Here is a 26,327-nt window from a genome sequence, read left to right on the forward strand (position 1 = left end):
AGGGCAGGGAACCCTGACTGCTCTTCGGACTGGAGAGGGAGGGGGAGAGGAGTGAGGGGAGGGGGAGGGGAAGAGGAGTGGGAGGAGGGGGAGAGAAAAGGGAGACGGAGAGGGAAATGGGAGGCAGGGAGGAGGCGGAATTTTTTTTTTCAATAAAAACAAACAAACAAACAAAAAAAGATCACGACAAGAAACGAATATTTGCATGGAAAGTCCTCTAAGGCAGGGTTAGTAAAGAAAACAAATTGAATAATATGTGGATACTGATCTTTTCTCTGTAAAGTATAATGTTTATGAACATGTGATTCTTATATAACAAATATTAGTGTCCATATACAAAACATCATTGACACCATCCTGTGTTGAGAGATTACCCATCCAATAATGCATATTTCTCTAATGTTTGAATTTTATAATCAGATTGCTTTTATGGGCTAGGAAAAAAAACTAGAAATAAAGTTTTATTAAAACAATTTCCTTTGGGGGTTGGAAGGATGGTTCAGTGGTTAAGAGCATTGTACTGCTCTTTCAGGGAACCTGAGTTTGGTTCCCAGCACCCACATCAGGTGGTTCACAACCATCTGTAACCACAGCTCGAGGGGATCTGATGCCCGCTTCTGCCCTCTGTGGGCACTGCATTCATTTGCCCAGCACACGCATATAATTAAAAATAGATAAAAATCTAAAGAAAAAGAATTTTTCATCTTAAGTAATTCAGCTTATTTGACTTCATTCCTTTTAGTTTTATAGAGTGTATCATATTATATTTGAGGAGGCATGAGTTACAAATTGAACCACACAGCAATTGATAGCATTTCCTCCTCATTTCTTGGTATCCTATTAATCAAGAATATTAAGGCGATCGATGGTATCCAAAAATCGGCCATTTATATGTGAGGGCCCATCCAGGAAAACCTGGACTCAGTTACCTGCTGAGTTGTGCTGGTGATAGTGTATGAGCTTTGGGATGGAGTCGAAGCAGTAGTTTTCGGCCAGGTAGAGCTTATTCTCAGCATTAGTATGCACATGGTAATGTTTGACAGTTCCTTTTTTATCACTAGGAAGGAAGAAAGACGACATTAGAAGGTTTAAACAGTAAGGTTTGGATGAACTAATGAACACATAATTGTTTTGAGTCTAGTGACAAATGTTGGAGCAGGAAACCAGGGATACTTATTCAGACGACATGTGCCGCTTCTCAGCAAGCATCCCTGACAAGCAGTAATGATGGCCGAGGGATCCTCTCTGAACTCAGTGTGTCCTTTATGCACATATAAAATTCATGCCCAGTAAAATTTCAACTTTAGGTCCTAGTAACCTGGCCAAGCCAAGAAAGGTACCTGCAGCCAACCATAGCAAGCTGAGTTCAGTTCCGCATGGTGGAAAGAGAGAATGGACTTGCACAATTTTTTTCTCTAACATCCATACATGAGTCTCCAGTAGCACAGTTTAATAATTCATTATAATAATATTTTTGGAAAAATTCATGTACTGTTCCTTAGTGAGTATAAAAATAAAATCGACAGAATCTGTTTTTGATGGCTAAGAGCCTTGGAGTTCTTTAGGATCATGTGAGAACATTAATTCTCTTTTACGATAATAATGGGGGAGAAAACTGTGTGGGCAAAGGTGATTAGGTTGAGGGTATTAGCACCCTAGAGCTCCTTTGCGAGTGGGGCACGCAGGAAGAGAAGCACGGAGACATGCTTAAGTCCCTCATCTAGGCCTCCTCGTTCCCAGCAGCAACAATACTATTGTTACCATCAGTTTAGCAGGTGTCTGCTCTGTGCCAGGTTGTGCCCAATAACTACATTGCGCATGCTTTCCATGTAAATCATTTTCTTCTTTTCCTCCAGTTCTAGAATATTGGGATGAGTTCATGCACAACAACTCAGGCCAACCAGGAATAACACGTCTGTCTTAGATTTTAGAGTCCAGTTCTAACACTCACTTGCTAACTCCTCTGGTTCGGATAAAGATCAGATGAGATTATGGTGTGTGTGTGTGTGTGTGTGTGTGTGTGTGTATGTGTGTGTGTGTGCACACGCACGCGAGCTCTACTTGCCACTCAAGAACAAATTTATCAATGAATGAATTGTTCTTATTGTAATACAAACCAAGTTAAAAACTACAATTTTAAAAAGAAAGGAGAAGAGAGGGTATTTCCCTTTGCTGCAAATGCCTGACCTGCTTTTGGTGTCAGTATAAGCTGATGACATTCCATGAAAGAGTTTTGCTTTCCCAGTCCAAATGGATATACCTACAAAACTACTTTTTAAAAAGGCTATTGCTTTCATTTAATTCCTTATCTATTTGATAATTGTCTGCTGGATCAGCTTCAAAAAATGAATCTGGGGGAATGAAGCTTGAAAGGGAAGACATTTGACGTTGCATTTGGCTCTAGCCAGAGGGCCACAGCTGTTTTGACACTAAGGGAACCAAATGTTCTCTAGTTATTGGATTTGTTGCAGCCAGTGACCATGTAAAATATAGTATATATGCTTATTCGATACATGGATTCTGGTATTGGCAAACAATGTAAGATCATTCAAGATATATACTCTATTATTTCAAGTTGGATGTAGGTATGCTGTAAAACAAATCTCAAAATAAAATACCTTCATCATCATCTATTACAAGTACATACGTATGATCCGTGGGATGGGGCACACGTCGACACAAGCCATTCAATCTAGCTGTTAAGAAATATTTCTTTTAAATGGTCCAAATCAACTAAGCATGGGTCTGACCCCATCGTCAAAACACTGACAGTTTCCCAGACACATATATTATAAGGAAATACGGCTTGGTTATTTGTTTGTTGGTGGTCTACCTTCAGTTTGGGTGCTTATTCAGTTTCACAGACTGCATTTTTAGAGCTCCCTTTGAATCCCAATCTCCTCACGCGTGAAGGGACAAATAAAAACAGTTTTCTTGTTTACTACTGAGGGGCTTTACAAGAACTAAAAGAGGTACTGGCCCTTGAGAAAGTGACTTATAAAACTCTGGAAGATGCGTGCCTATAATCCCAGCCCCGGGGAGACAAAGGTGGGAGGCTCAAGAGTTGGAGGCTACGTAGTGAGGCTCTGTCTCAAGAAAACCAACTTCTGGAGGGGGTTTCTGCTGACAATGACTTTAGTAGGCGGCTCTCAAAAGTCTCACACACCTGAGGCTTGTCAGGCATGTAAGAGGAAGCTAAAGTACTTTTTCAACAACACCAGAAACAGTAACTGCTTCTTAATTGGGTGTTACTATGTGCCAGACAGTATCCTAATCTAATATGCACATTATTTCATTCAGTGAACATCAAAATCGTTTTTAAAAAGGTAAACCCGTACATATTTACGAGCACTGTTAAAACATTACAAGACATTCAAGTCGCTAGTAATTAGAACGCAAGCCCTTGCGTGGCAATCCAAAGTCACTGAACTATGGCTACTAAGCTATACGAAATTGTATCACTTTAATTAAGGATTCTGGTCTACATTTGGCCACCTCAAAGTTGTTGTTAGGTGGGTGAATTTAAATACTGTGGCTTCCTGTTCAATGGACACTGTAGGTGTGAATGTGGGAAGTAATTTTAATTATGTGCACCTGGTCACAGGCCTACTTTGCAGTGACCATTGCTGTTTCATTTAACGCCGCCTTGTTGCTTTGAATGCATTAAAAATCACTATGACGAATCCCTTCCAAATGAGGACGTTCAGGCCCAAAGCGGTGAAGAAAATCGCTCAAGATCATAAAGGCCTGAAATGCCAAGGCAGCTAGCTGACTTTGAGCTAGAACTTTCACCTGCCACAGTGAAAGGGAAGCTACTCAGAGAATGCGGCTACGCATAGGATTCAACCCACAGAAAAGGCTTATTGAGAACTGGGCACTGGGGCGAACTTCTCAGCTCAGCAGCCAAGTTTGTTTTTTTTATTTAGAAGTGCTCTGCTTGGGCCTGACACCAAGGAACTCAGGCTGCTGTTTCAATTAATGTGTACGGAGGTGTGTTGAGTTCACATCGTCTGGAGTGGACAGGAGAGGGCCACTCAGAGCACGGCTGTTTGCAAGTAGAGGGTAAAAAGGCAATAGCTAATGGCTAGATTCAATGCAAATACTTTGATCCCAAATTCTGGAGTTCAAGAGTGGTGTCACATCTCAAAATATGACTAAGTGGTCATCGTTTTCAAACAACAGTCACAAGGATGCTAAAAGACGTAAACCTACATTGTACTTACTTCACAGCCTTACTAAATAAGGACACGGTGTACATTCCCGCCTGGCTGGAATTTCTAACCATAAAGGCTCCTTCTTTTCCCTGAAAAGGACAAGTCATTTTCATTATTTTTGAAAGTGATTTTTATGTAGGCAGTAAGGAAAAAATACTTTCCATCCACTTTAAATGCCACCAAAGGAACAGGTTACCCAAGAGTTGACAAAGACGGGTTGTCCCTCAGCTTAGCTTTCTTCCTTTTCTCAATCGTTTCTCCCTTTTCCTCTTTCCCTCCCTCCCTCCCTCTCTTCCTCCCTTCCTCTTTCTTTTTTGGGACATGGGACACACGCACACACACACACACACACACACACACACACTGAAGAAAAAGAAGAACAATTTACCTTTTGTCTCAGTAATTGCTCAGATTGTGACCTGGAGATATTCCCAGCAAACCAGCTGCAAAAGAATTCTGGATTTGAGAATCAATAATTTTTCAATTATACAACTGTCCCTCAACTTTTTGAGTCTGCACAGTGAGGCATCAGCCTATATCATAGATATTCAAACCTAACTATTGGGCAGCGAGCATAACCTGAGGATATTTTCAAAACCCAGCTTCTTAGTCTCCACCGCGCAGTCTACTTCTGGGATGAGGCCTGCACTATACTAAATTGTGAAGAGGCTACTGCAGGCCTCCTAGATGACTTCTAGTTAGCCTACATTCCACTATTTTGAATGGAGGACCAGAGATTAGATCAATGGTGATCCCGTGGGAAAGTCATGGTGGCCAGTGATAAGCACTGTTGTCTTTCAACACCATCATCTTATTTTAATAACCCAATAGAAGCACATTTTATATCAACTATTTTCAAAGCAAATGCTTTAAGATATTTTTCTTTGGAGCAGGAAGAGATAAACATCTAAGATGATGTCCAGACAAGAGGCAAAGATATGTGGGAAAGCCAAGTAGAGTTCTTTTCCTTTAAAAAAATAAATAAACTTTGCTCTTGTAATTGATGAGCCAAGAACATCATGTCTTATTTTCTATGTGAAGCTCAATAAAAAAAAATTTGTCTCGTGTGAGGTTAACTCTGTGTGTGGCCCTCTGGCTTGAGCTAAAGTGTCACATACGGGAATAAGTAGGGGATGAGGCACAATGGCACATGGGTTTGGGAAACCCGGAGGAGCTGGCTAGAGGGTAACCCCTGAAGATGGAAGAAGCGCAGAAGAGTGAAGGCAGACGGGAAGGCTCGTGAGGGAAAAGCAATCTTCCGAACGAATGGGAACTGATATTTTATATGGTATCTGTATTCATGGAAGCAGGAAATAATAGCAGCTGAAGAGTTCAATAAAGTGGAGAGATTCTTAGACCAGCCAGTTTGGAGATCTGAGTTCTAGAAAGAACTGCCTCGTGTATAGTTGATTTTAAACAAGCCTCTTAGCACTTTTGACCATAGACTTTTCCATCTGTAAAATTAGGCTATCCTGTTTTGTCGTGAGAAGCACGATGACCAAAAGGAAGTTGGGGAGAAAATGGGAAAATGGTTGGTTTCAGTTTTCAGGTTACAGTCCATCACTGAAGGAAACCAATGCAGGACCTCAAGGAAGATGCTTGGAGCAAAAGCCAGTGGAGGAGCACCGCTTACTGGCTGGCTTCTGCTGCCTTGCTCAGCTAACATTTTTGTGGTTTTCTGAGACTGGGTTTCTCTGTGTAGCCCTGGCTGTCCTGGAACTTGCTTTGTAGACCAGGCTGGTCTTGAACTCACAGAGATCTGCTTGCCTCTGCCTCCTGAGTACCAAGTAATCAGCTAACTTTCTTGTATGACTTAGACCCACTTGCCTAGGGATGGTACAGTCCACAGTGTACTGGCTCTCCTTTTTAATAGCAATTGAGAAAATGACAGCCATGCCAGGTGGTGGTGGCACGTGCCTTTAATCCCAACACTTGTGAGGAAGAGGCAGGTGGATCTCAGTGAGTTCAAGGCCAATCTGGTTTACAAAGGGAGTTCCAGGACATCCAGGACCTGTTATACAGAGAAACCTTGTCTTGAAAAACCAAAGGAAGGAAGGAAGGAAGGAAGGAAAAAAGGAAGGAAGGAAGGAAGGAAGGAAGGAAGGAAGGAAGGAAGGAAGGAAGGAAGGAAAGAAGGAAAGAAGTAAAGAATGAAAGACGGAAAAGAAAATGCTAGCCAGAGGACAATTTCTCAGATGAGGTTCTCTCTTCCCAGGTGTATCAAATTGGCAACCAAGATTAGCGATCACAGGGCTGATCTGGAGCAGCCTTTTTCAACTCTACCCTTATACATGTTGTATAATTAACACTTGAGGTATTCGTGATAGTTTTCTTTTTAACTCACATTTCAGTGTAAGAACAGCTAATCAGAAGGTCATTTAGAAAACATGATATAGAACCCAGATCCTTAAAACAGGGATTGGGACGCCCACATACGATTGGATAACTGAATGTGAGGGGGTCACCAAAAATGGTGATGGTAAAAGAGTAGCAAGTACACATTAATTTAAAACTAAACGTGCAAAAAATTGGGTATTTCTGGCAGTGCTCCCTTGTGTTGCAGCCATCTCTCTAGCAAAACTGGTATAACTTTGCATTGTTTTTTTAGTGAAATGTTTCATCCTAACAATTGCCGTTTGAGCTGTTTACTGGAGTTTCATTTGAAAAAATATTCAATGAAATTTGGTTTAGCATTAGAGCAGACTTTCCACTTTCTTAGGTGGTAGGCATGTAAGTGGTGCATATGCATGCAGGTAAAACATCCATATAAAAATAATATAAAAATATTTTTTAAATATCTCAGTAAAACATTAACGATGCTCTTTCTTCACTATCTGATATTCAACCAAGGTCTACTTCCTTATGTAATATAAGCAAGTAAATTTTCTTTCATCTCTAATAAATGGCCAAGTTATAGGTGCATCAAAGAATGGTTTTAAACAAAATTCTTTATGATTTATACAGTAAAAGTTTGGTTTCTATATTTATTTTATAAGACTATATACTTGGGGGGAGGGTCACAAAACATTTTCTGGTTAAAAAAAAAAAGGCCTGTGAGCAAAAGAGTTTAAAAAGTCCGTCTCTGGGCTATATACCTACAGGTGGATTGATGAAAGGCTCAGGTATAGATACACGGACTTGAACATGAAAGGCGAGAAGGCATATATACTACATTGTCCTAGGTAGCTTTAGCGTAGCCTAGAGTCACCTGATAAGGGAGTCTCAGTTGAATGATGGCTCAGACCAGGCTTCCTATGAACACACATGTGGGGATTGTCCTACTTGCTAACTGATATAGGAAAATTGAGCCCACTGAGTGGCACCATTTCCTGGTCATGTAATACTGGGGCATATAAAAATGTTAGCTAAGCATGACCCTGTAAGCCTGCCACCAAGCAGAATTTTTCCATCCTTTCTGCTCTGCTTTCTTGGATGTACGTTCCCTGGTTGGGGGTCATGCAGCAAATGATCCCTGTCAGGATAGGAATCACAGAGAAACACTGCTTACTGGCTTGCTTTCCATGGCTTTCTGCTTTCTTGCAGCACTCAGAGCCAAGAAAGGGGTGGCACTGGGCTGGGCTGGACCCTCCCACTTGTCAATCATCAATCAAGAAAATGCCCCACAGATATGCCCAGAGGCCACTCCGACGGAGGTAATTAATTCTTCAATTAATGTTCTCTCTTCCCAGTTGACTCTTGGTTGCCATCGAGTTCATAGCTAAAATGAACTACTAAGAGAAGGCTGGAATGTGGGAAAGAAATAGTAACACGAAGGAATGGAGGACATATCACACCTTCCCTAACGTGACAGGCACGCTTGGAACTAGAGTAGATTGGAGGAAACATACAGGTCTGTTGTAAAACTTCTCACTTTACATGCAACTAATAATTGCTTAACACTCAAAAGAGAACATAAGCATGCAGAATCTGAGAGTCCATATGAATTCTAAAACTTACTAAAGTCCTTTTAATATTGAGTGTGTGCAAAATACAATATGCTATATTATTCTCATCTTTCTTTAACACAAATCTTTAAGTCTAGGAGACAATAATGTCAACATTTATAGAATGACAGGAAACCCTGAATTTTGGAAAGAACATTAATGGCCCTTAGGCCTACCGAAGGACACAATTAAGGTGACCATTTATTCTTATTTTCCCAGATCAATTTACGCCATAGGTCTGTTGGAATGTGTCTGTCTGTCAGGAATCTCAGCTTGGATGGGAAATAATAAGGCCACTCTGTGATCAGGACTCTGTAAACACAAATTCTGCACCCTGAGTAGTTCAGTGTGCTGCTGTGTGCCATCAGTACGTCATACAAGTGCCTCAACAGTCCCTGGATTAGAGGGCTCCACCAAGTAAAGAATGAGCAGAAACATTGTATTCTTTATCTATGGAATGAAAACACTGAGCATGATAAAGCCAATGAATATATATGCAGCAGATTTAGATGGTCCAGACTAGGGGAAATATCTTTTTATTGGTAATTGATAGCCAAGTTCATTGCCACTTGCTGATTAGAAAAATGGCTCAGAGCCTCACATGAATTTACCCATGTCAATACAGCCTGCGGCGAAAGTCTGAGCCATCTGTTGATGCCTTACAGGCATCAAGCAAAAACATCTAATTCTACTTTTAGAAGAACGTATAAGAATTTCAACACTCACTCATAATCATCCAGATTTTCCTCTTCTTCAGATGAACTTGACTCAGGGAATCCCCTTAAGAAGAGTCCAGAAACAACATGAATGTCAAACAGACAAGTCAACCAAGAAACAACCCAAGCTCCTGGTACAGCAATAGCAAAACTCTTACTATTTTATGCACATATACAAAATGAAGTTTCTGCTAAGCGTCCTCTCTGCACTTGGGAAACCTAGCAGCAAAATGAAAAGGCAAGTCATTCACAAACTGAGTCTATGCCTAGTGCAGTAAGAGAATGGCTCTTTCACAAAAGTGGCGTCTAGGAACTCAGGTTATGCAGATTCTTTCAGAAGAGCATCATTATGAAACACATGAAGACTCCTTCAAAAATGTCTACAGTATAAAGTTTGAAAAAGTTGGTGCTATGCCTGGAGAGATGGCTCAGTGATTAAGAGCACTTCCTACTCTTACAGAGGCTTTGGTTCAGTTCCCAGCACCCATGTGGTAGCTCACAGCTACTTATAACTCCAATTCTCAGGGATCCAATGTCCTCGTCTGACCTTTGTAGACACTACACATATATGATGCACTTACATGCAGCCAAAACACTCGTACCCATAAGAATAAAAAAGAAAACGGAATAATATTTTTAAATGTTAGCGATGTGCATGGAGCTATTCTTAGGGAAGAATCATTTATTCGGCATTGCCTTTTCTCTTGTTAGAGATGCCTGAGCCAGTGTACCATAATACCAGAGTACATAATGAGTGATCAATAGGAACAATCAGTGTGAGAGCAACTGGAACCAACAAATCCTCAATGAGACCCACCTACAAATTCAGAGGCAAACTACATGGACATTTTTTTTGGGGGGGGGGATTATATTTACTTTGTATATAAAGCCTCATTGCATACTTATTTTAAATTTGGTTAGTTTTCCTGTAAACAGAAGTAAAATTTGAGGATAAAGTAGTATCTAGACGGGATTTACCAGGACATCTTTGAGGTGTTGTGATATACAATATTTCTTTCCTCGTGGTGACTGCTGGCGGCATCTTCCTCACTGCAAACAAAGAGAGGTGGTTACTATGGTGAAGGGAAAAGTTCCTGGAAATCAGCCAGCTCTTCTACTGACCCTGCTGCAAAGGCTCGTTAACAGATTAGAACATCAGTAATTGTGGAGAGGTTGGGATGCTGCAGGCCCAGAACCTAATTTTGATTTAGCTGTCTCAGGTGTGTATGACCAAACATCCTTGTGACTGACAGGCAAACCTTTTGTAATGTATTTACTTAACCGATCACTGAAAAACTGAAATAAAATGAGGAGGACATGACTATTCCTGAAGTCTGGAGAAGATTTTCATTGTAGTTATAAGGGAGAAAGCAGGCAGAGGGAAGAGTCCGGGCTGAACATGGCCGGCAGACTAAACCAGACCATGAGAGGAGAGAGGGGAAGAAGAGCAAGAGATGAGTGGCCACCCAAGAGAGGCGTACCCAAAAATGACAGCTGGCTGCATTATGTAAGAAAGAAAAGCTGGATGAAGGGAAGGGAAGTAGAAGCTTCTCCTTGGAAGGGAGAGATTTGGGATGGGGACCAGGGTAAGAAGTGTTGGGAGGAGCCACAGGTACTGAGTGATGCTGGGAGACTAGGCAGCAGCTGCTGTCTGCTTTGATATGTTAATAGGCACCTGAGCCATTTGTTCATGGGATTTTTTTGAGACCTAATAACCACTAGCTTCCACGACCCCTAGAGCTAAATTGTCATTAGGTAATGTGAGAACCAAAGTTAAATGTTGGAGGCTATTTATGTTTTCTCTCCCTTAAGCAACTTTCTTTGACCCACATACACCTGCAATGGATGTGCTTGATCACAGGTGGGAGGAAGTTATGTGGGCAGGAAATACATTAGAATGTATGCTTGCTCCTGATTGGATGTAGGTAGAAGGGGGGGAAAGGGAGGAAGGGAGTAGACAGGAAATACGTCTGGATATATGCTCGCCTCTGATTGGAACTGCTGGGAAATAGAGTGGCCTTGTGGGGCTGCCTTTTTAAGCCTCTACAAGGTGTGAGTCGTGGCCATTTTCTGGGAACTGAGAGATGGACCTGGTCAGAGAGTCCGTCAACCTGATCAGTATTTAGTTAAAGTTTGCTTCAAATTTGGCTTTCAACTGTGGTAGTGGTCTTATTCTTCACTGGTGGGATTAACAGTAATATCTGAGGCCTGGAACATAGGCCCTCCCCTTTATTATATTTCCCCTATCTCTGATGCTTCCACCTATGCACTTGAAAAGCTTTTTGCTTTTTGATGTTCTTTGTTCTGTTTCTAAAAAGAACCTCACGAGTCAGGTTAGTGTTGCATGCCTTTAATCCCAGCTCTTGGGAGGGAGAAGCAGGTAGATCTTTGTGAGTTTGAGGCCAGCCTGGTCTACAGAGCAAGTTCATGGCTGTTACACAGAGAAACCCTGTCTCAAAGAAACAACAAAATAGCAAAACAAATAAATGAACAACATTTGAACAAAACAAATGAAATTGCTGTCATCAGAACATTGAATTTGGAGTGACTTCAATTTGTGTCCCTGGGCCACGGGCGCTCATATATGGTTCCAAACCAAATTTTTCTGCCCGGTGACAGTTGTGATTTCTTTTGTGTTGACAGTGCATTAATAAATGCACGATTAGCGAATGATAAGTGACAGCGTGATTTGTTTGAGATAGGTCTTCACTATTTGACCTTGACATTTTGCTCCTTTCAGAACAAAGGAGAACTGCTACTTAAAGGTCCCACACAGCAGGCAACCTGGATCAGGAGACCACCCGGCTTGACTAGCGCTGCTTCTCTTGAGCATGCACGAGCATTCTCTCCTTTATGTATGCTTAAGCATGTTATTTTCCTCTCTGTTGATTAGAGCTGAAAGTCTTGAACTTACGATTCATCTGGACACAGATGGAGCAGCAAGATTTGCATAGTCCTTTGCCACCCATCATTTTATCTCATCATTCTGGGTGTTAGGAGCATGAAGAAGGGTCGGCCTCCTCCTGAAATCCAAGGGTTGCTTTGTTTGGGAATTTAGAACCCATTTCCTATTTGCCTTCATGACCCACCTCTTTTTCTAAACTACAGTTCACAGGGACAAAGTACTTTGGCTAGGAAACAGTCCTCTGGCTTTGTTTCAAGAAATGTCTAAAGAATTCTAAATGCCCTCAAATCCTAAAATGCTTCCTCCCCACCTGCTCAACCAGTATTGTTCCCAAAAAGAGCCTTTTGCCTTCCCTCTCTGTAAGAAACTCTCATTGAAAAAGGCAAAGCCATTTAGCCATTTCCTGTGCTTTTATTGTGTGTGTGTGTGTGTGTGTGTGTGTGTGTGAGAGAGAGAGAGAGAGAGAGAGAGAGAGAGAGAGAGAGAGAGAGAGAGAGGACCAACTTGCAACAACTTAAAGGAACCAGTTCTCTGCTTCTACCATGTGAGACCTGGGATTGAACTTGGAGCATCAGAGGTGACCTGATGGAACTCAAATGCTCAGGCACTGAGCATCTTGCCAGTCCAGATCTCTAAGAGAACTGGGCAGCAGTTGAACAAATGCAGCCCTTTCCTCAGTAATCAGGTATAGACACTGTGCTTGGAAACTAGTGAAAAGGACCGTGATGATATTTAAAGACATTTATATCCAGTGGAATAGTACTTACATTGTTTCAAGTTCCACATGACCCTGTGGCTGCATCATTGGTACAGTGAGGCATTTGCTTTAAGTAAAAATAATGAGTATGAGAAGAGTCAAGGAATACGAGCACAAGAGAAGATAAACGACGAGTCAGAGAGATGCTCTGCATTTTCTCTGCGTAGAGATAGACATTGGTAGCGCTCTGCAGGGAAGCTGACATCTGTCAGAATAACAGACAGTGGACAGTGTGGTGGGGGCTGAAGTTTGAGGCAGCAAAGAAGGAAGGTATTAGGATCCAGGAGTTATGCTGGCCCCTGTCACCTGGCAGGATGCACCCTGGCAGTGCCCTGGTCAGCCCAGGGACCTATGGCTGCTACCTCACTACATTGTCTGTATGCAGGTGCAAAAGGTCCCTTTAAGAGACAAGCTCTGCCCAGCACTTGGGAGGCAGAAGCAGGAGTATCTCTGTGAGTTCAAGGCCAGCCTGGTCTACAAGAACTAGTTCCAAGACAGCTAGGACTGTTACATGGAGAAACCCTGTCTCGAAAAACCAAACCAACCAACCAACCAACCAACCAACCCACCAAACAAACAAACAAACAAAAAAAACCAAAAAGACATGCTCCGCTTATTTCAGCTCTCTTATTCTGATGCTCTTCTGAAGAGGCAGGCTGGTCCTTGCTTCTTCTTCTTTCTCCTCTTTTTCTCTGTATTAATCTTTTGCTCTTCCACTCTTCCCTCTCTCCACTCTCTTTATCTTAATAAAACTCCCACGTAAGCTCTGCTCTGCCTGCATGGTGAGTCTGTCCCTCACTTGTTGTGGGCTCTCCCCTGCCGTGTGGCCCCTTGGTCCGCCAAGTTACCTCTCCCACCGGTTTACAACAGAAGGGATAACACTTGTCTCTTCCTGCATGATACGATTGCCATTCAGTTAAACAATTATTGAGTATCAAGTGTGGCACAGACCCCAAAGATACATTCACTTTTTATCAGTTTATATATTATTGCCTTCAATGTGCTTTCAGTTCTGAGTTTGGATAGCATCATTGGGTTGAAAGCTTGAAAGGACTAAGTAAGCCCTCCTGAAACTCACTCTTTTGTATAAGAGAGGCATTTTACAGATTCTATGTTTAGCACTTGTAATGGTCTGTCCTGTCCCTTTGAGAGACAAACCCTACCCATTCCCTCCCTTGTCCACCAGATCTTCCTTCCTGCCTGCAGTCCGACTTCTCCCTTTGGGTCTCTCTCCCAAAGAGGTAGCTGCTGCGTGGCTCCTCTCCTCTCCCCACACCCCCTCTCTCTCTCTCCCCGTCTCTCTCTCTCTCTCTCTCTCTCTCTCTCTCGGTCTCTCTCTGTTCTTCCCCCATCTCCCCTTCTCCCCCTTTCCTTTACCCCTCCATAACCCACTAAATAAATACCTACTTTCTCTGCATGGTGTGCCTACCTATCTCAGTCTTTCACCGACCATGCGGATCCATGCCTAGGAACTGCTGGCCCTCATGGCCTGTGGGCCACTCAGGCCGCTCCCTGCCTGGGACCTGGCTGCCTTTGGGGCCTGCCATGGTCTCATGCCTGCTGCCTGCCACCACTCTGGAACCTGCAGCATGGTCTCAGGATCTTCTGACTGCTGCCTACAACCACTTAGGGACCTGTGATATGGTCTCATGGCCCACTGCCCACTGCTGCCACTTGGGGACCTGCAGCATTTCTGCCACTGTACCCCTTGGGGAACCTTCAGCATTTTACTTAAACCATTACATTGGTGCCGCCTGAGATGCAGAAGTCTCTCCCGCCCCTCTCCCAGGGTCAGGATCCAGAACCAGGTATTTTTTTCTACAATAATCACGTGTTCCATCTGCCTGAACACTGACCTCTATTCACACCAACAGATTCAGTGGTGACTTTTCCCCTTCCAGCCCCTAACCACAGCGTTCACAGCTACAGTTGAGCCCTTTCTTGCATTCCATAGCTAAAAAACATGACCAGATAACCCGTGGTCAGTCCTCCCATGCTAGCACTGCACATGCTGTGTGATGCATTCGGCTAGGGGCCCAGGGGCCCTCAGATTTTTATTTCTTCTTTCGTTTTTCTTTTCTTTTCTTTTGGACCTCTCGCCAGTTGTTCCCACTATGAGAGGCCATTCGGAGCAGCCTCCAGCCTCTCTGGCTTCCTTGTTGCCTGGACTGGAGTCAGTCAGGCTTTACCACCCCGCCTGTAGAGAGACATCCTTCTATAGGCCCTGTGGTGTTTGTTCACTGTTGTCACGCTTTCAGCTATGGTATAAACCCTCATTCTGCCGGCATCTCAACAGCTCCACTTTTCCTCACACTGTCTTTGCCATCGTCATTGCTGCCAACAAGATTGGTCGGATCCATGAGGCAGCTGTTTTCAATTCCAGTCTTTTATTCCCTGCTGCAGCTTGTAGCATGGCAGCTCAGCAACAGAGAGGATCACACCTCTAGGTCTCACTTCATACAACGTGAGGCTGCTGCCATTTTGACCGAGGTCAGGCAACCTTACCACCATTTTAACTGAGGTCAGGTGACTTTACCACCATCTTAACTGAGAGCCAGGTCAGGTGACCAGGTTCCACCATCTTTACTGAGGTATTCCCTGCCTGGTTCCCCAGTATTAACTCTGTTACATAGGTGACCTTACCGCCATTTTGACTGAAGTTGGGTGACCTTACTGCCATTTTAACTAAGGTCAGGTGGCCAAGTCCCACCATCTTTACTGAGGTATTCCCTGCCTGGTTGCCTGGTGTTGACTGTTACATGTGTTTTGTGCAGTGGCATGCCTTTTGTAGGGCCCACCAAGAGCATCTACTTTGCCCTATTCCTGTTCACTCTCTTTCTGTGTGTGTGTGCATACATGTAACTTAAATACACCTATGCTTACAGTTAAATGTTATAATTGTCTGTTCATTGTATCTCATTCCAGACTACAAAGCAATAAGTCTCATGTTTTAAATTGGTATGTACTTTTAAGTCTCTTAATCCAGCCCTGCTTTATCTGTTAAGTTGAGAGCCAGTACAGTCAAGCTCACACACAGCTCTCTGGGCAGATTCTATACTGGAGTTATAACTCATCTATACCCGGTAAACAGCCCTCAACTCAGAAATCTGGGGAATATGGCATTTAAATATTTAATTATTAAAAGATTTTTCATAACAAAAAGAGTCAGGTTGGCTCCTAGCAGCAGCACTCTACTTCCTTCAAAGAAGACAGAAAGCAAATGGGCACAGAACAACGTCCATCCACACTTTGCTTCGACTGCCAAGCGCTGACCACTGAGAAAAAACTGCCTTTCATCTGAACTGAGGATCTCCAGACATGAAAAGAATCTCTGGAATCGACAGCCTAGCTGCTCAGGTCAAGGTAGGCTTGTCTTCCTACAGAATTCTTAGCCCAAAGAATCTTACTGAGTCTGGCAAGCCCTGTGCTAAAGAGCAAAAGGCAAATACAATTCTCACCGACCATGGAGGACCCTGAGGAGTAGCTCTAGGTGCCAAACAAGTAAGTTCTTTGTTATTTTTTAATCAATAACTCCTCAAGTAAAATTTTATCCTTTTCAAAGATCTCTGATGCAGTTTGACAGCTGAGAGGTTTTTCAGTTTAAAAGGACAGCCTCACCAAACAAATTTCAATAAAACACAAGTACAAGTTATTAAGGTGTGTACCTACAAGTTATAAAGGTATGAAGATAAATACAAGCTATCAAATTTTTCTTTCATGCTGTCTTTCATAGTCTTAAAAATATTTTCATTCTGATATAAAATGCTACTCTTTAAAACTTATGTTGTCATAAACCCAAAGAATTCTTGTGATTTCCAGGGAGCTGAATTAAAGGATCCACCTTAAACAGGTCAGATACATCCCCCTCAATTCCTATTTTTTTTTTTCTAAACTTAACTTTGTCCTCTGTTCTGCCATTACCTTAAACGGGTGTAAGAGACACCAGACATTTCTATACCACAAACACCAGACAGGAGCCAAGAGACCAGCTACACCAGGATGTGACCAGCACCCAGCTTTCTCAGGTTCTGCCCCAAGACGATGCCCACAAATAATCAGGAAGCAGTCCTCAGAATCCGCAGCCCCGATTCCTTTAACCTGTTGTGCCTAACCTCCCACCTTTTTATTATAAAAAAAGAGATAGGAATATAATGGTCTATCCTGTCCCTTTAAGAGACAAGCCCCACCTATTTCCTTCCCTATCCACCACAGAGGCAGCCAGATTTTCCTTCCTGCCTGTAGCTGACCCCTCCCTTTCTGTCTGTGTCCCAAAAGAGGTAGCTGCTGAAGTGACTTCCCCCCCTCTTCCCCCATCTCCCCTTCTTCCATTTTTCCTTACCTCTCCTTAATCCACTGAATAAATACCCATTCTCTTCACATGGATATCTATCCATCTGTCTCTCACCCTCCGAGGCTTCAGTTCCTAGTGGGATTGGCTGCCCGGCTGAGGTCTCTCACCACCATGCAGCTTCCTGCCTGGTTCCCGGCTGCCTTCATGGCCTGCTGTGGTTTCATGGCCCACTACCTACTGCTGCCACTCAGGGACTTGTTTCTGCCACTGTGCCCCTTGGAGAACAGCACCATTTTTACTTAAACCATAAGACCATTGTCTAGTTATTTGGGGGAAAGTAGGAGCAAGAAGGGGAAGTATTTAGGTGGAAGTCCTACCAGCATCCTTATATACCCAAAAAGTCTGGGATGTTTAGAATTTCCAGCTTGGAGCCCCATTCCAGACCCTGCCCTCAGCAACCTGAGAGCTGCCCAAACCCCACCTTCAATACACCAAGCAGGGGCCCCTCCCCTGGAGCTGCCCTCCTCAAACTCCACCCCTGAAAAAGCCTGCCGAAAGTCAGTCCCTCCTTGGGGCTGCTCAAGACCATACCTAGAGGCTGGTCACCATATTTGTCACAAGATACCTCTCTCGTCCTCCTGAAGGTCATTCAGGAGTGCTTTACTCTGTTCATTAAACCTAGATTTATTAATTCAATTTATTAATTAATACTAGGGTGGTGAAGATAGACCACCCTTGTAAAGTTAAGCCCTGTGCTGCCAGCTTTGACGCTATGGTCCTAGAATATGAGGCAATGTCTATTCTATACTCTGAGCAGTCAACGTAAAGGCTTAGCCTTACCTTTTCAGTTTTCTTACTTGCCACCAGTCAGGGCAGTCTTCTCTTGGAATATAACGTATATTGATGGTTGGCTGGGAGCCATAACTTTTCTTTGAGTGGATGTCATGTTGGGGCGGAGTGGCACTGGAGGATGACGCATCCATTTTGAGAACAGGAACCGCCCGAGGAATCTTCAGCTTTGGAGGAGAAGAGATTTTATTAGATCAAAAGGAGGTGCAGATCCATGAACAAAATATATCAGTTCCTACACAAAAGAGGAAGGATGGAAGAAAAAAAGGGGAGAGGGATGGAGACAATGCTAAGCACCGACAAGGATGCAAAACAACTATTAACTCATGCTTTCGCTGGTTGGAAACTCATTTGCAGAATGTTGTAAGGCTGGGTGTCTATAGCCGATAGCCCAGCAATTATATGCTCTATACCCAGCGGTGAAAACCAAAGATGGGCAAAATAATGATCACAGTAGACTCGTCAGAATTTGATAAAATCAGAAATTGCCAAAATACTTATCAAGTTGATAAAATAGAAAATATATTGTTGCTGCAGTAGGCTGAGAACGGGTTCCCCAGATGGTCATGTCTCGACTCACGGAATCTGTGACTATTTTCCATGGCGAAAGGGACTGCTGATTGTGACTGACTCAAGGTGCTGGAGATGGGGAGGTTATTCTGGGAGACAGAGATGAGCCTGCTGTAATCAGAAGTGTCAGGGATTAGCTAGAGCATGTGAGCGTGTGAGCAGGGGTAAAGCACAAAGAAGCCGCTGCCCTTACAGCGCCCAAGATGAAGGAAGGAAGCCAATGAAAATGGTGGCGTTCAGAAGCTAGGCAAGGACCCCCCCCCCCATAAAGCCTCCAGAAGAAACAACTGACTAGACCTATTTCAGGCTTTTGAGCTTCAGAACTATGAGGCAATAACTCAATAAACCATATTGCCTTAAACCACTGAATTGGTGGTAATCTGTTGGAACAGCAATAAGAGAATAGTTCAGTAGTATAATCACGTGATAGAGTTCTATAAGCAATGATAATAAAATGTAACCACTATTTACAAATTAAGACTTCCATAAACTGAACCAAAAAAAGACAGGTAAGTGACTATACAATCTCTCTCTCTCACTCTCCATATGCGTGTGTGCGCGTGCGTGCGTGCGTGTGTTCGTGCGCGCGCGCGCGCGCGCGTGTGTGTGTGTGTGTGTGTGTGTGTGTGTGTGTGTGTGTGTGTAAATCAAGTGAGCGATCACTGAGGTTGAATACCTGGCTAGCAATTGCTCTTGGATGATGCACTAACTGAAATGAAACCTGAGTACCCCTTGCATTTCCTGATGTTCCCTTTCTTAATCTGAATGTGTTTTATGCAGATTGGTTCAGATTCTGGAAATTTACAAGCTGAGCATATTTGTGTGTTTTTCTTAGTGTACATTATATGTCATTAAAAATCCATTTTGTGTGTATGAAATCTAAATTGGATTTCTTTTTCTTGCATTGTATTTTCCTCTTCTTTGTTTCAGGGATATCATTTACTTGGAGTTGAAGATTTACTATCCTAGAAGTCCTTGTTATGAAGGATCCCATTGCTGATAAAGTCAAAGATGGGTTCTCTCCAAAGATAAACACATTATAAAATTCCTCAAATGCAATCTGAGCGGAATCCCCGAAGGGCTGTTTCCCCCTCACCCCCACACACAATTCAGAAATAAACTTTCTACTTGAGTATTGCGGTCAAACACACACACACACACACACACACACACACACACACGCACGCACGCACGCACAGGCAGGAGAGAGGGAGGAGAGGGAGAGGAGGAGGTAGAGAAGGATATTCCTATTCCTTTCATGATACTCTGTTTGATCTTTGATTGATTTTAGCAGCTTATACTCAAAACCAGCCTTGGACTCCATGAAGATTGAAGAGTGCAGAGAGACTGTAAGAACCAGAGGGTCTGGGGAGGACCACTGCCAAGCCATGTCTTCCGGACATGATGTGGCTGCTGCACTCGGGAACCCTACAGCAGCTGGGGCTACCTACAGAGGACCCGCCCAAGCCAAGTTGGTCAATATTCCAGCATGGAGGAGGGGCTCACAAGGCCTCACCCCTAGCAGAGGAGCTGTTGGCAGCAGATGGCTACTGAAAGACAGAGAGTCAGTTTTCCTCAGGAGTGTGTCCCTGGTAGGTGGAGCACACTCCAGTGCATGGCTCCCACACTCACGAGTCTATGGGCTGCACAAATTGAGCTGTGTGTGTTATTAAAAAAAAAAAAAAACAAGAAAAGGACATGAAATTGTGGAGAGGATGTGCCGTTGGGGGTCCAGGAGGGAGTAGAGGGTAGATCTAATCAAAACATGTTGCCATATGTAGGGAATCATCAAAAGAATGAATATAATATATAAAAGGACTTGGAACCCTTGGGCCATTGAGTTGTTTGTTGATTTTCCACACATTTCCCATAAAACTCCCTTGCCAGAGGTAAGATTAGATGGTTTCTTGTTCCTAATTTGCTCTACTACTCAGCTTCCGCTCCAGCCAAGTTTCAAGGGAGTTTCAAGCAGCAGGCCTGCAGCAAGTACCCAAGCCCAAACAGCAATGTTTCTGAATACAAAGTAAAAGCCCAAACAGCCCTACCTAGTTCCTAGGACTACAATAACGCACTCCCACGTGTTTGCTGGGGCTAAGGTTATGGAATTCTTCTTTTGCAGTTCTAGAGGTCAGAAATCCCAATTTAAAGCTCCGCCCTGGCCATACCCTCTTTGAAGGTTCTAGGAGAGGCAGAGCTTTGCTGCCCGAGGTTTTGGTGGTAATGAATGTTCCTTGGCTTGTGGTATTATAACTCCAGCATCTGCATAGGTCTTTATACTGCCATCTCATCTATGTGTCTATCTCCTTGTGTCCCCTCTTTTTACAAAAGCACCAGTTTTCAGCCTTACGGCCCACTCTCGCCCTGCACGATCTCATCCTGACCTTTAAGTATAAATTATGTCGGCAAATATCTTTTCTTTTAAACAAATAATGTTACATTTTGAAGTTCTGTATGGACATGAAATTGGGCAATGCTACCAACAGAATTTTTTTTTAAAGAGTTATTTTTGTCAGTTGTATTGGCTCAGGAAAACGGTATAGGTTTTTTTTTTTCTCAGAAGGAGAAAAATAATCAGAACTTAAACTATGCCATAGAGCTGAAAGGCCTATTTAAGATGATGTCCCAGGGAACCCAGAGGCCACTTGAAACACCTTCTAGCATGTAACGAAGCTGCCACCTGCACGGGAATCCTAAAGTGGAGGGCTGTGGCTATCAACAGAAGAAAGGGGGGGGCAAGTCGCATATATTTTAATGATCCAGGGCTTTCTAATTTTGTTTGTTTTCCTATAGAAAGGCTCCACCCCTGGGGAACAGTTGTCTAGAAACCATCTTGAAATCTCCTGACAAAATTGGCAACATGGGGGTGGGGATTAGAAGGAAAAGGAGAAGGGGGAAAGGAGGGGAAAAGGGGAGGGTTGAGGAGAACTTGAGGGAACGGGATAGTCGAGTAGGAGGAAGGGCAGATATGAGAACAAGGAAAGAGATATCTTGATTGAGGGAGCCATTATGGGGCTAGCAAGAAACCTGGCTCTAGAAAAATTCCCAGTAATCCATAAGGATGACCCCAGCTAAGACCCTAAGCTATAGAGGACAGGGTGCCCGAACTGGCCTTGCCCTGTAGTTAGACTGATGATTATCTTAAATATCACCATAGAACCTTCGTCCCACAACAGATGGAAACAGAGGCATAGACACACATCGGAGCACTGGACTGAGCTCCCAAGGTCCAGTTGAAGAGTGGAAGGAATGAGAATATGAGCAAAGAGGTCAAGACCATATAATGGGTTCATCCACTGAAACAGTCTACCTGAGCTAATGAGAGCTCACCAACTCTAGTGGGACAGGGAAGGAACAAGCATAGGTCCAGACTAGTCGCTCTGAATATGGTTGACAGTTGTATGGCTGGGGCAGACTGAGGGGCCACTGGCAGTGGCACTGGGATTCGTCTCTACTGCATGTACTGGCTTTTGGGGATTCTATTCTTTTTGGATGGATACCTTGCTAGGTCTGGATGTAGTGGAGGGGGCTTGAACTTTCCACAGGGCAGGCTGCCTTGCCCTGTCTTAGGTGGGGTGGGAGGCTGTGTAGAGGGAATGGGAGAAGGGGAGGAAGTGGGAATTTGGATTGACATTTTTTTTAAATCTCGAAGGGAGCCTGTCTAAAATAGATGGAATACCCCAATATAAGACTTGGGGATGGCAAATGTAAGGGCCGAGTAACAAGACATCTTTCCTGTCAGAAAGTTCCATTTCCATCTGCCCTCTCAGCAGAAGATTGACACAATTCTTTCATAAGATAGAGAAATTTTGGGAAACTCATGCGGCTGCCCTCACTACCGAATCATAATAGTATAGCTATGCAAGAATATTTCTTTTTCATTGTCCTTGCTACTTGGCTTAACCCTGAAAGGGTCAGAAGGCTCAGAGGTTCCATGATCCCCGCTCCAAAGCAGGCTGCTGGTTGATACAGACCAGAGCAAGGTAAAGGTAAGAAGTTGTAACTTAGAATATGGAATGTGGTAGCTATAGCAACAGATGGAGGCATATGCTGGATACTTTTCTATTGTTGATTTTTTTTTTTCAAGTCAGAGTCTCACTATGTAGCTCTAGCCATCCTGAAAGTCACTATGCAGACCAGGCGGGATTTGAACTCACAAAGATCCTCCTCCTTCTGCCTCCTGAGTACTGGGATTAAAGGCATGTGCCACTATGCCCAGTTTTCTTTGGAGGCATTAGAACACTAATGACCAGTAATTGGGGAGATTTTTATCATATGACAATGACTGGAAAACTATGAAGTCTGTCAAAGAATGTATCTGGAGGCAGTGAAGTCGCATTAAATGGTCGGGGAAAATAACGGAAGGAATGAATTTTGTTGTTTAATGCTGTGTTCCATAGACTCCCACTCCATCACCAGGATTCTTTCACAAGGTAGTTTTGTCCGTGTTTGTAAGAAAAGAGACACCGTCTATTATGAAAGATGTCATCATAAAGATTTGTCTCACGTGCAATTTTGGTGGCTACTTATGGGTTTACAGGCTAGGAAAGACATAGCAGTCCATAAATAATGAAATGATACAATGGCTCTATGTTTGCGCACATAATTTAATAGTAGCTATAGATAAAAGTTTTTTTTTTCTTTCTGCTAAGAAGTTTGTATGAACTCCACATTTTCCAGTCTTGAACCTGGCAACTGTCAGTTTGTTAACTATATCCTGTTTGCAAAACCTTTTTCAGACTATTGACTTAGCACAGAGATTAATTGCACACCTGTTGGAACGTGGTCCATGAATGAAGCTGTGTGAGGAAATTTCTGAGAGCTTGGGTGATAACGCCAAGGAAATGAGGCGCAAGTCTTGTAATCTCTGCTTCCTATAACAGGGGCTGTTACCCCTCCCAGGTGTAAGAAGTAGAAGTGGGTTTATTTCAGATTACCCAACATCTTACTTTTGTTCTTCAAAGACATTTCCAAGCAGGAGTTGTCCCTTGACTCTATACAGCTTAAACTCATGTAACCTTTGCTTATTTGACCTTGTTTAACTGTCAGAATACCCCTCCGAGTATAAATTGTCTGGTGCTGTGAGTACATTTGCTGGTTGCACGAGACTTTAGTCTGCCTCAATTTAAAGTCCCCACTTCCCAGGGTCCCACTACCAACAAGAGTGGCAACTCACACCCATGGGTGTTGTTCATTTATTGCCACACTTTTCACAATTACTAGGAAAAGGAGTAAGCATAGGTTTCCACCAACAGGTGAAGAGATAAAAGTGGCATCCATATAAATAATGGAATTTTATTTAGCTGGAAAGAAAACCAGAATCAGGACACTTGCAGGGGAAACAGATGGGAATGGGAAACCACTATGTTAAGTCAAATAAGCGAGACCCAGAAAAGCCAATGCCACAGCCTAAATTTAGAGCTGTGTGTGTGTGTGTGTGTGTGTGTGTGTGTGCAGATCATAAAACTAAAACAGCTGGGTGGTGGTTGTGCACACCTTTAATCTCAGCACTCGGGAGTCAGAGACAGATGGCTCTCTGTGAGTTCGAGGCCAGTCTAGTCTACAGAGCTAGTTCCAGGACAGGCTCTATAGCTACACAGAGAAACCCTGTCTCGAAAAACAAAACAAACTAAATACATACATGGATAAATAAAACTAGAACAAGGATAATAAAGGGGGAGGGAGAAAACAAGGAGAAAATGAGAGGGTAATGGAATATATTGGACATATTGCAGAATGTGAAAAGGACCCAGCAGGGGAGAAGAGAGAGGATGAATTAGAACAAAATAGAAACATGCATATGTACAAATATTCCCAAACTTTGTATGTCAACTTAGAAAATAATTGAAAAATGGACTTACTATCCTCTCTGGGAAAGTAGGGGCTCTGTGTTTCTCCTCACCAATTGCAATGTGCAGATCAGCATCTGAAAGGTAAAAGCAAACAAAGGAAAACACCCAATACTGGGAATCAAAACAATGAACCAGTTTACCGGAACAATATACCAGAGCAACTGAAGTCACGTAACGCTCAATTCAAATGGCATTCTTTCGCCACCAGCAACTGACACTCTGCAATGCCTGGATGAAAGTTCAAGTCCCTGTAAATCCTAGAAGCAACAAACCCCTCATTTCTTCAAGCTTTCAAAAGAAATCAACACACCCGCACAGAGCGGCCAATCATTTTAAATAAATCTTACAATGAAAGCCATTGTCATACTGACATATGTGATGATAAAAACTGGTACTTAAATTGTATCTTTTGCCATTTATTTGAAAATCAGCGTTGCTTCATTTGTTTATTATTTATAAGAAGAAAGAACTGAACTCTCTCTCTCTCTCTCTCTCGTGTGTGTGTGTGTGTGTGTGTGTGTGTGTGTGTGTGTGTGTGTTTGAAACAGGGTTTCAGAGTGAGGTGTAGTCTTAAACTTGCTATGTAACTTGGGCCAGTCTCAAGCTATGATCTTCTTGTCTCAGACTCTTGAGTATCAGGATTGCAAATATACGCTACCATGCCTGCCTTTGATTAAAAACAAAATAAAGTACACAAAAACTTCCCTTTCCTTTCTTTTTGTTTTATATATGGGTAAATTTTGCTTGGGTGTATATGTGTACCACATGCATGCAGTGCCCATGGAGGCCAGAAGAGGGCACCAGATCTGCTGGGACTAGAGCTACAGACTGCTGTGAAGCACAAGTGGGGGTGTTGGGCATCAAACCCAGCCCCTCCCTGGAAGAACAGCTGCTGCCCTTAACAACTGAGTCACCTCTCCAGCCCCTCATTTTCGTATCAAATGGGAAAGCTAGTTGTTTGATTCATGATATGCTCAGCATATTCTACTTCTAAGGAGTTTGCTTTAAGCTAGAAGAATTATCAGAGGTATTAATGGCTCATTACTTGTTCCATGTTTTTAATTTTTTGTTCAACCGTTTCATAAAGCATATATTGCTCATAATCTTTCCCCTTCCCCAACTCCTCTCAGACTCTCTCCACCTCCATATCCATCCATGTTTATGCTCTTTTCCTCACTCCTTGTTTGTTGTGGTTTCAATTTTAAAACCATTTCTCATGAAGTAAAAAAGGCATCTATTAATATTGAGGGGATATGATTCAACTGTACAATAATAACACAAGCATCTAGGACTTCCCAGGATAGGAGCAAGTGGAGAACCACCATAAACTGGCTGACTATGCATGCATGCTTAGCAAGGCCCGGGCATAAATAATGATGATGATGATGATGATGATGATGATTCAACTGACACCTAAGTTATACTTCATTTAAAGCTGTATTACTATGATGTCAACCAATATGGTATATTTTGTTTCCAAAAAACTGATCTAGTATTGGGCAGGCTTGACCTAGTGCCCCCTCCCCCACCCGAGGTCCAGCACAACAGGGAGCCTCACATACATGCTTCCCAGAGAGTACATCCCGGGGCTGCTTTGCAGCTCTGCTGGCAGCACAGGAACTTCCCGTCCACGAAGAAGCCACTGTGGTACTTGATCAGCAGGTGGGGGTTGCCCCGTATCTCTGAAGGGCAGGTAGGAAGGATACAAGACATAAGAAGACGTTGGCCCAAGAGATGCAATGCAGTAAGTAAATACTATAATGTCAGTACAATGACGATCTCCTTTACCAGCAACTGGGGTAAGACCCGGTATCCACCAGAGCAGTTGTCTTTCATTCAGGAGTTAATAAACCCAAAGAATAAATAGAAACCACAGCAGAATAATGTATTCTTCTGACATGAAAGAGTTAGGAAAATGCATACGCTGGCCAGCTTGCCATTAAGATTTTACAAATACGTCTGTCAAGGTCCCGAATGGCTTACAATGCCTGATGTTCTTTGGTGGCAGAAGTAGGCTGGGTGGTAGGACTAGATCTTAAGAAAAAGGACTTCTGACTTCCTAAGGTTTTCATTCGGAAAGGTTTCAAAGGTACAGTAAGACCTCTGCTGCATATCCTCCTGCCGCCCTTTCCTTAGCTCTGCCAGTGATAACTATATTTGTTGCTACTTCTTCATTACACACATCATTATTGTTTTAAAAATTTGTTATTATTATTCACTTAATAATTTAGA

General features: G+C 43.0%; 1 protein-coding gene across 4 annotated transcripts in view; it reads right to left on the reverse strand.

The window, feature by feature from the left end:
- Positions 1-26,327, reverse strand: part of Bmx (BMX non-receptor tyrosine kinase) — a 61,437-nt gene that overhangs the window by 18,018 nt on the left and 17,092 nt on the right. For 3 of the 4 annotated variants that reach the window (XM_050160669.1, XM_050160666.1, XM_050160667.1), the window contains exons 5-13: positions 25,658-25,777; positions 24,105-24,169; positions 17,668-17,843; positions 12,547-12,603; positions 9,853-9,924; positions 8,885-8,938; positions 4,603-4,657; positions 4,224-4,303; positions 930-1,057 (exon numbers count right to left, since the gene is read on the reverse strand). In XM_050160669.1, the coding sequence (XP_050016626.1) occupies positions 930-1,057; positions 4,224-4,303; positions 4,603-4,657; positions 8,885-8,938; positions 9,853-9,924; positions 12,547-12,603; positions 17,668-17,843; positions 24,105-24,169; positions 25,658-25,777 (807 nt within the window). The remainder of the gene's footprint in view (positions 1-929; positions 1,058-4,223; positions 4,304-4,602; positions 4,658-8,884; positions 8,939-9,852; positions 9,925-12,546; positions 12,604-17,667; positions 17,844-24,104; positions 24,170-25,657; positions 25,778-26,327) is intronic. The other variant, XM_050160668.1, reaches the window with a different exon arrangement.

This window comes from Alexandromys fortis, unplaced genomic scaffold (assembly GCF_014885135.2).
Source record: "Alexandromys fortis isolate MF-2015 unplaced genomic scaffold, M_Fortis_MF-2015_v1.1 scaffold_120, whole genome shotgun sequence".
Taxonomy (NCBI): Eukaryota; Metazoa; Chordata; class Mammalia; order Rodentia; family Cricetidae; genus Alexandromys; species Alexandromys fortis.